This window comes from Simochromis diagramma, unplaced genomic scaffold (assembly GCF_900408965.1).
Source record: "Simochromis diagramma unplaced genomic scaffold, fSimDia1.1 OVJJ01000798.1, whole genome shotgun sequence".
NCBI lineage: Eukaryota > Metazoa > Chordata > Actinopteri > Cichliformes > Cichlidae > Simochromis > Simochromis diagramma.
The window spans coordinates 966,553-976,055 of NW_024386736.1; the positions used below are offsets into that span (position 1 = coordinate 966,553).

Below are 9,503 nucleotides of genomic sequence, written 5' to 3' on the forward strand. Positions count from 1 at the left end.
TAAATGACTAACACCTTCAGAATTTCCTCATTTAATGTTGCCATGGTTTCAGTGGTTGGCTCACAACCAACATTTTTGTATCTGCCTCAAAAAATGAAAACCAAAGCATTAAAATGAGTCCAAAAAGCAAAGGGAGGCAAGATTTTAGTAAACACAGAAGCATGTTGGGAATGTAAACTGTCTTTACACTCCTTAAGGCTCAACACGATTACCAGTGACCCCCGAGTCAAAAGCCTTTTCTTTTCACTAACACTTGTTCGTTTTTACTGTTACATATAAAAATATTATAGGAGCTATAAAGAGAATAGTATACTTTAGACAATGTCACTGATATTGTGATTTTTTTAAATTGGAGAATGGATAAATGCATTTGTTTGATCTAGTCTGTGTGACAAATCAGTTCGTTTGGAGAGATTTAAACTTCACAACACTGTGTTTTTATGATTATGAAACTTTCGTCCCTGAAGAATGAATGGCAAGTTTTCTTCAGATGGCTTGGTCTCTCTGTTTCACTCGTGTGGCTCTGCTGCTGCACTTCCAGATATTCTGATATACAGTCGTGCCTCTTATGACTTCAAGCTGGAGTAAGGGGGAGCGAGAATAAACAGACTAAAAATAACTAAGGAAGAGTGGCTAAACAAGGTTGTAGATCATTTCTGAAGTGTGAAGGAATGAAACAGATAGGAAGACAGGCTAAAGGGGTTTTAATGCTTCAGTTTTAGCAGTTGAGAGCTGGTCCTGAGCACGACTTTGTCCTGGAGGAAGGCTTCACAGGAAAGAGATAAGGGAAATCTGCTTCACTGAAATAACTAGGCCTCAGCATTTGTGTGTGCAGACCAGCAGGAAGGGACATAAAGTATATTTGCTGAAGTTTTTGAGTTTATTGAAATTTTTCTAATTTATACATTTAAAAGCAAAACACTGCAGACTGTTATTGTCTTTCCTTTAAGAAAGCACATTTTAGAATTTATCACTCAGATCAGTCAGACTACATACACGTTTTCATTTACCAGTGTGTGTATGTGTGTGTGTGTGTTTGTGTGTGTGTGTGTGTGTGTGGGGGGGGGGTCGTGGTGTTCAGAGGACCTGACTGCTATGAGGCTGGCATGAGCTCATCGCTTATTTTTCTTAATGGGATTTCCCCGAAAACTCAGATTTCCCGGATGGATGTTTTCGATTTCACTTTCCCAAAGAGAAGACCAGCCCGCTGATCCCCGCCCACAGCTTATAAACCAGCGTGGACCTCCATGTTGCTATCTGTTCTGCTCTCAGTTCATTACAGACACCATCTGGCCAACAAACTTTGGGCTCGGAGATTTTTTATTAACAAACGTTTTTTTCTTTTTCGTTTTCCCAACGAAACTATCTGGACACGATGCTTTCCTGTTACCTTTTCCTCGTTATTTCTTTGATGATCTCCTGCCGAGACGTCCGCGCGTCCGCCTCTAGTAAGTGTCCCGTTATCTGTTGTCCCCGTACTTTTGGGGGGTAGAGTGTTGCTGCTTCAAAGTAATACAACAGTTTGATGCTTCGTGTTTTTATTATGAGACTTAGAGATTTAATTATTTCATTATGTCTCATGTTACTAAATAAATGGGGGGGGGATAAAAGGAGTCAACATAAAGTTTTACTAGCAAAGTGCTTCTTAGAATCGACCTCCAAAATCTCCGGACCCCTCTACCGATGGAAAAGCATTCTTCCTAAAGCTGTTCATTCGTTTGGTGTTTTGGTGGTGGCTGAGAAACCAGACAGTGTATAAACTAGAGCGATAAAAATGTATTACAAAGTGGCTCCATGGCGTAGGGATTTACAAGTTCTCCGCTTTGATCCATTTGGGACTGTGTCCGGATGGCAGCTGACCTAAAAATCTGCCACATCAAACTTCATCAAGCTTCCCGCTGTGGTGATCTGTTGTTGGGAGCAGCCGAAAGTAGCTTTCCTACAAAGACTGTCAGACATTTTCCATTTGTGATGAATATATTTGCTTAGCAGGAGACTTAGGAAAACTTCATTCAAATAAACTACAGTAGCCTGTAACCTGCACAGTTACAGTTACTCTTTTTCACATATCTGGATCTGATCAGGCTAACCCACACTGGTTAAACTGATTTGAGATCTATAGTGACTGGTCTGTAGCATATAATTTACATGCTTTTTTATAGTCATTAAACCAATCAGAGACCCGGGTCTCTGATTGGTTTAACTGATGTTGGTTTAACTGATTGGTTTAACTCACACTTTATGAAAGTGAGACCAATTAGGATAGAACAGGATCGACTGATCACTCAGAACAACTTTATGATTGATTTGCTCTGACTGTGCCTCAAGGAAAGATGCACATAGGGGCCAAAACTTCCCACTGCAGGGTTCGACTGTTCAAATTTTTCCTTTAACTTGTCACCAGAGTGTGTAACTATGCAAACAACGTCTCTCTGCTTTCTTAATGCTTATTCTTATTCTTATTATATATAAACCTTGTACAAAATGTTCTGATATCAATTGAGAAGTTGAATCTACTTGTATAATCTTGCTGATTAATTTTGTGTTTGATTTTAAATAAACATATACACACAGAGAACAGCAGAGCCATATAATGTACAAAGATTTTATTGGGTTGCAAAACCTTTTACAGGATACAAAATATACAGTAATGTCTGACTAAAATAGTGCACACTGTGTATGAAGTGTATCTGCTAATCTACCAAATAACAACACTGGATGTGTTTCTTACAGGTTCTAGCTGCACAGAGTATCCTGTGTTCACTCCATCTGCGCTGGTAGTGAAGTACGGTGACCCAGCCAATGTTACATGTGTTGTATGTCAGAAGGACTGCAGTGTAGATGTTTCAGGTTTTGAGCACCCTGTGGGAAAAGTTTTACAAAATGGAGCCACGATGTTCTGGGCAGTTGACAGACTGACTGAATGGGACATATCTCTACACTGCTATTATACCAATGATGCTGGTGCTCAGTGTACTACCCGTCTGAATACAACTCTTTATCGTAAGTATGTTTACTTTATAACAGGAGACGCATTAGTGAATTTTACATCACTTATAATTAGTTATAATTCTAAAGTGATAATTGCTTAATAACCTTATTATTATATTTATTAATTCATAGATTAATTAAACTTCTTTATTTGTGGAAACATACAGTTGGATGGATTAGTACTCTCAGCTGCTGCAGACCAACCTCTAGCTTACATGTTGTTCTTTACATTTTTGTTTCTTTCCTTGTCTTCTCAGAGCCTCCAGAAAGTGTCTCCATCAGCTTTGTAAACCACACTGAGATGATGTTTGAGAATCAGCAGTACACCCTGCAGTGTAGCGTACAGAACGTAGCTCCTGTTCAAAGCCTCACTGTGACCTTCTACAGAGGAAACACAGCACTGGGTCACCTACAGTCCAACAGTGAACAAAAGAAACCAGTGAATGAGACCTTCACTCTGAACATCACCCCCAGTAGAGAAGATGATGGAGCCCAGTACTGGTGCGAAGCCAAGCTGGAGCTGGGACCAGCTGGACCACAGAGCCCTCCAGTGGTGACATCAAAAAAATCCTCTGCTTCTCCAGTCTACTGTGAGTCTGAGAGAAATAAAGACGCTCTTTGTTCTGTTCCTCAGAGTTTAACATTTTGAGCATGTTTCATGTCACTGGTTTAGTTTTATGTCCCATTACCTTACTGTTTTGATTCTTCCTCACACCTCTCATCACTGTTAATGAACAGGCTCTAAAAAGCATCATCAACAAACTGTTGACTGACACAAGCTGATGAACATAGTGGAGGATTTAGCTGCTAAAAACTAAAACACTCAGTGTGTTTGTAGAGACCAAAAATAGAACTCTACTTTGTTTGTGAACCTTAAAAAATAATAATAATTGTGTTTAAACTCTAAATGAAATTTTTTTAGTATATATCAATTTAAATCTGGAAGCAATTGACTGCAACAAATCTTCAAGAAAGAAAAGTCTGTTCTTTTTATTATGTTAAAGCCACTCCAGAAAAACTCATCCACTCCTTTCAGAGTGCCATATGGCTAGAATAACTCTCTGAACTGTCAGACTGACCTATTAATGTCACACTGCATGTAATATAAACTTTATGTCAGATGTTTAGTGCGGTGAGCATTAACCTGCAAAGTAAGTAGAGCAGTTAAACATCATGAAGTGGACAAACTGGTAAAATATGATCCTTTGAAATCTTAAAGAGTAGAAATTAAGCGAAATGGGCTGAACTGTGGACAGTGCTTTCCACTTTCTGCTGTATATTATGTTAGTGAATAATTCGTTTTACATTTCCAACGTGTTAAACATTTTCTCTGTCAATTATCACAGATGAAAAGTTACAGAGATTAACAAAATTGCGCGACTGTGAAAACAGGCCCATGTTTCCCTATATTGAATTTCTCTTCCAAAATTGTTTGTTTTGCTAAATCTTTTGTTCTTTTTTTTCCTTCAATAATCACACAGATGGGCCTGAGCTCAATGAGCCACGAAATCCAGATGTGATTACAGTCAAAGAACGAGACACTCTACACCTGAACTGCTCCTCTGTGGGAAACCCCAGCCCCTCATACACCTGGACACTCCCATTAAATAGCTCATCTTCCTACACTGGCAGCGTTCTCACTATCAGTTCTGTCGGCTTTGAGCATGAAGGACAGTATATCTGCACTGTGAGCAACACAGTAGGGAATGTCACCAAGGAGTTTAACGTTGATGTACAAGGTGAGATTTTAGTTTGTTTTTCACATCCAGTTTCAATTCAAGCAGTGTTTGGATATTTTCTGTTTGACTAATTTGAATATTCTCTTTTTCTGTTTTCTTTACCAAACCCTCTTTTCCCAACTCTGCAGCTTCCCCCTGGATATGGATAATATTTGGGTTATCTGCAGCTGTTCTGTTTGTCCTCATACTTTGTGTGCCATGTTGTCTTTTCTATAAACGAAACCGAAAGGGAAGCTACAACCTAAAGGATGTTTTACGGTTTCCTATGCGCACTGCCTTGCCTCTGCAAAACTGCGAGAATATCTGAACTGTGGACAAACAGTCTGGAGCTGTTTCTTCAACATTAGGTGCTGTCTAATTCTTCAAGTCAATTTGTCAAGTTTGACATCATCCCGGTTTGATTGAGGTAGTGGTTACCTTCCTCTACTGATGACATCTGATGACACCAAATACTGAACCTAAATACTGAATGGAAAAAAAGCTTCTTTCTCTTTTAACAAGCTTCTGCTTTTAAGGTACTGTAACACAGTCAGCAGCAGTTCTGCAGTCACTTCCTGTAAATATGCTGCCTTAAATCCAGGTCTTGGGTTGTAGCTTTTAAGGAGTGATCTCTGGATTTCATTGTAGTGAGTGTGGAATTCAAAGTTCCCGTGTCGATATAGACTGAAAACATAGGATGTCACCAGCTTTTTCCTTGAACTGTTACACAGCCTGGAATTTAGTATTGTTGTCATGGCAGCAGCTTACTGGCCTTTGTCTGTATTTCTGCCACTACTTTGAACTACAAGCAAGATGTAAAACATTCTCGATTTTGACTGTTGACTGCTGAGAAAATCGAGTTCTATGAGAAATATTTGATATTATTTTAAGTTGTTATGTTTTCAGTATTTGGTGACTGTAAAAGTACAAACTCAAGACTAACAGGACACTAACTAAAGATTCTGCACACTTTTTTTTTTTCAATTTGCTTTGGCAAATGTGAAAGTAAAGTAATGCTATCAAATCCATATGCAAGCAGAGGGCTAAATATCCACTATCACTGCTGTGTGGATGAACATGCTGTTTAACTGTTTTGTTTTGTTTGTATAAAAATAATTTAAATTACTTTGTATGTTTATTTAGACATGTGCTTTTTTTGTACTAAAGTCTAAAGGAGAATTTCTGTTACTTCCTTCAACGAGTGTAGTGGCTGTAATTGTGTCAGGCTAGCTTTGCACTCCTGACCTCCACTGTAGAGAATCAGAGGAGAAATGTGAAACATGCAGGTTATTGGCTCTGCCAGCACGCTGCCTCAGACTTGCAGCTCCCATCATTGCCAGGAATCTGGAAGAGGAGCATGCCAACTTAGAGCCATGCTTCTACCGGCTGATGGGAAATAGACAAGGCTGAAGTGTTTTGTTGTTCACATCCGATATGAAATTTCCACTGAAGCCCTGAAACCCTCAGAAAGTCTAAAGTAAAGTGTAAAAAATAAGTGGTCTCTGTGACACCACCCACTGGCTTGTGGGCTGAGGTTTTGAAGTCTCAGGTTTGACACCATCTAAGACATGTTAGGCGTCATGTTTCTGACCTGTTAGCAACCCCCATCTTTCATATATTATCTATGATTCAAACAAACAGCTAGTGACCTACCAATGGTTGCCACATCCATGTATGTTTGTGTATAGTATGTGTGATTGTTTATTGTTATATTGTGGGTATTAGTGAAAAAGGCTAAGTTGTAATAATACAGTGCACACTGGAGCTTGTGTTTATTTTTAAAATGTAAATAAATTACAGAACCTTTTTTGAAAAAAAAAAATAGAAACATGTATACTGATTTTTTTTTCTGATTCTATTTATCCTGTGGAAAAATCTCACCTTGTCTATTTGTCTACATTCAGTTCAATTCATTTTTATTTATATAGCGCTAAATCAGAATAACGCAAGGTGCTTTATATTGTAAGGTGAAGACACTACAGAGAAAACCAAAACAATTAGGCGACCCCTTATTAGCAAACACTCTGGCAACAGGGGGGGGTGGAAAACCTCAATTTTAACAGGAGGAATTCTCTGACAGAAGCAGACTCAGGGAGGGGCAGCCATCTACTGCAAATGTTTGGAGCAGAGGGGAAGGGAGACAGGGCAAAAGACAGCCAGAGAGTAATAATAACTAAACAATTCAAATAATTAAACTACTAAAAACATTTTTAGTGGAGAGTGAAAAAAGGTGAGTGTGGAAGAAACACTCAGCGCATCTGTCACGGCAGTGTAACGGACTCGGCGCGGACTGAGGAAGCACGGTTCAAACAGTTCTTTATTACAGTCTTTCTCTATTGGTTTGGCTCATTTCTTGAAACAGAAATTACATTCTCAAAACTCTAAGATCATTTGGCAAAACACTCTTACAGTTTAGCACAACACTATAGCTCACCTGCAAAAGCTCATATCTCTTCCAAAACTGTTCACTCGGGCTTCAATCTAAATCCCTTTCTCATTTAAACAGTCAGTGTCTCCAAAATGGCAAAGATCCTTCTCAATAGCTTTGGCTCATTTCTCGACACAGATCGGACATTCTCATCATTCTTGGTGCTTTTGTCAAAATAAACCTGGATGGTTGATCACAACAACATGGTCCACCTGCAAAAGCTCATATCTCCCCTAAAACAGTTCACTCATGTGTCAAAACTACATTTCTTTCTAATCTGAATAGTCAGTGCCCCCAAAATGCATCGTCCCTTTGGCATTGTGTGAGTACTGCCATACAAAATGTTTAGATGTTTTGTCACTATAGCAGAGGACCAACAATATACAACAGAAAAGAGTAGCCTCCAAGGTTTGACATCACACATTGCACTCACACTACCAAGGAAATTATAACCATTTGTTATTCACACGCAAAGAAAGTTTTATACATATGTAAAAAGAAAATGTACATTACAGTAGTAAATTGTATGAACACAAAATCAAAAAACAAGGACTTATTCAGTGGTCACTGTACTCATTCTCCCGCTCTTGTCCACTGTCTTCACCCTCCTGATTATTTACACGCTGTTGTCCGTCTGGCCACAGATTCTCGTCCACATCACAGCGGATACTTTCTCTTGCGATGCAACGAGGGAAGAAACGGCGTGCATGCCGCAACCATCCCCTGCATTGATCTCCTGTAATGTCGTCGCACGCTGCGTCCATAGCATGGAGCAGGGACGGCTGATCCTGAGCATGATGCTCATACACTCTCCACCTCCAAGCAGAGAAAAACTCCTCTATCGGATTGAGGAAAGGAGAGTAAGGTGGTAGGAACCCCATGACCATCCTTGGATGCGTTGCAAACCAGCCCCTAATGAGTGGGCTATGGTGGAAATTGACATTGTCCCACACAATTACATAAATGGGTAGGTGAGGCCCTATGAGACCTCTCTCATTTTCAGGGATAAAATCGGTATAAAGGCGATCCAAGAAGATGAGGAGCTTGTGTGTGTTGTATGGGCCAAGACTGGGGATGTGAGTGGCCACACCATTCTCAGAAATGGCAGCACACATAGTTATATTGCCCCCTCGCTGACCTGGGACATCCACTGTGGCCCGGTGGCCAATAATATTACGGCCACGTCTTCGGCCCTTGGCCAGGTTGAAGCCAGCTTTATCCACGAACACCAGGATGTGAGGGGTCTCATGTCCTTCCAATGCCATTATTCTCTAAAGTAGAGTAAAGAACATAAAATCAGTCATACAGAAGAGTCATATACTACAGTTAGACAATTACATGTTCTCCCCCACAGGTTCAATATACTACAGGCCACTACTCCAGTGGTTCTAAACTAGTGATAGGCCTATGAGGAAGTACTGCAGGGGTATTTGATAGAAAGGGGAGTGGGAAATACTGATGACTTACTGAGATGTTACAGTAAAACCTACAGTATTAGATAGATTTGATTGGGAGACAACAAAATAAGGATTTTAATGAGAATCATATCATACAGTAAACTGCAGTTTTCTGTTGAAATTGTTGAAGTCAGATGAAGCAAATACTGATTCTGAAATCAGGTAAAGGAGGTATTGAAACCAAATAAGTGAACTACTGCTTACTGTGATTACAGGTAAGGTTATAATGAGAGACAACCAGTAACTGACTTACATTTACATACTGGTAGCGCAGCTCCTTCACTCTGTCAGAGTTCCTCTCAAACGGTACCCTGTAGATTTGTTTCATTGTCATCTGATGCTTCTTCAAAACCCGGTCTATTGTGGAGATGCTTATTGTGTTTATATTCTGGAATATATGATTGTCCTGAAGGATGGCATCACGGATCTGTCTCAGTGTGATGGCATTATTTGCCATCACCATGTTACAAATCTGTCTTTCCTGTTGTTCATTGAGCAGTTTTCCTCTGCCACCCACGTGAGGTTGTCGTCCAATCCTACACAAAGAACAGAATACAGTAAGTTACCAGTGTAATTGTATTATTGTTTTACTCACAGTAACTTCACCACAATCCTACTGCAACATTGCAGTGACTGGAATACTACTCTAAACTGTATAAATTATGTAATTCCATAGGTTACAGTAATTTGTTCAATATATTTCTTGTCATATTTAGTATCAAAACATTCCACTAGTCCTCTCCACCTGCTAGTATAGACCTACTACTGAAGGCAGATGCACACAAAATCTCTACAGTAAGTTATACATTTTTTGCCTCACGCACAGTGCCCTGTCCTATACAACATAACTCCATCATAGATTACATAGAGTACCTGCCTCTGCCATTGTGAGACCATGGTTTATGACAT

General features: G+C 39.6%; 2 protein-coding genes across 3 annotated transcripts; one reads left to right on the forward strand and one right to left on the reverse strand.

Annotated features, from left to right (window-relative positions):
- Nucleotides 1-1,221: 1,221 nt before the first annotated feature.
- LOC120744207 (carcinoembryonic antigen-related cell adhesion molecule 20-like) lies at nucleotides 1,222-6,519 on the forward strand. Of its 2 annotated transcripts, none has more exons than XM_040048449.1 (5): nucleotides 1,222-1,448; nucleotides 2,734-3,003; nucleotides 3,249-3,581; nucleotides 4,473-4,730; nucleotides 4,838-6,519. In XM_040048449.1, the coding sequence occupies exons 1-5, from the start codon at nucleotides 1,376-1,378 to the stop codon at nucleotides 5,035-5,037; spliced, it is 1,134 nt and encodes a 377-aa protein (XP_039904383.1). In that variant the 5' UTR covers nucleotides 1,222-1,375; the 3' UTR covers nucleotides 5,038-6,519. The 2 variants fall into 2 exon arrangements, with proteins under 2 accessions (XP_039904383.1, XP_039904471.1); XM_040048537.1 differs by having other exon boundaries at nucleotides 1,224-1,448; nucleotides 4,859-6,519.
- A 525-nt stretch (nucleotides 6,520-7,044) lies between these two features.
- On the reverse strand, nucleotides 7,045-9,257 carry LOC120744420. Its single transcript, XM_040048855.1, has 2 exons — nucleotides 8,848-9,257; nucleotides 7,045-8,408 (listed from the first exon to the last, which is right to left on the reverse strand). Exons 1-2 carry the CDS (start codon nucleotides 9,055-9,057, stop codon nucleotides 7,695-7,697), a joined length of 924 nt encoding a protein of 307 aa, XP_039904789.1. The 5' UTR covers nucleotides 9,058-9,257; the 3' UTR covers nucleotides 7,045-7,694.
- Nucleotides 9,258-9,503: the final 246 nt, after the last annotated feature.

Excerpts from the sequence above, each read along its gene's own strand:
- LOC120744207 (XM_040048449.1), top strand. The coding sequence starts at position 1,376 with ATGCTTTCCTGTTACCTTTTCCTCGTTATTTCTTTGATGATCTCCTGC. Across the intron at positions 1,449-2,733 it reads CGTCCGCGCGTCCGCCTCTA|GTTCTAGCTGCACAGAGTAT; the intron begins GTAAGTGTCCCG and ends TGTTTCTTACAG. Across the intron at positions 3,004-3,248 it reads TCTGAATACAACTCTTTATC|AGCCTCCAGAAAGTGTCTCC; the intron begins GTAAGTATGTTT and ends TTGTCTTCTCAG.
- LOC120744420 (XM_040048855.1), bottom strand. The coding sequence starts at position 9,057 with ATGGTGATGGCAAATAATGCCATCACACTGAGACAGATCCGTGATGCC. Across the intron at positions 8,409-8,847 it reads TGCGCTACCAGTATGTAAAT|AGAATAATGGCATTGGAAGG; the intron begins GTAAGTCAGTTA and ends ACTCTACTTTAG.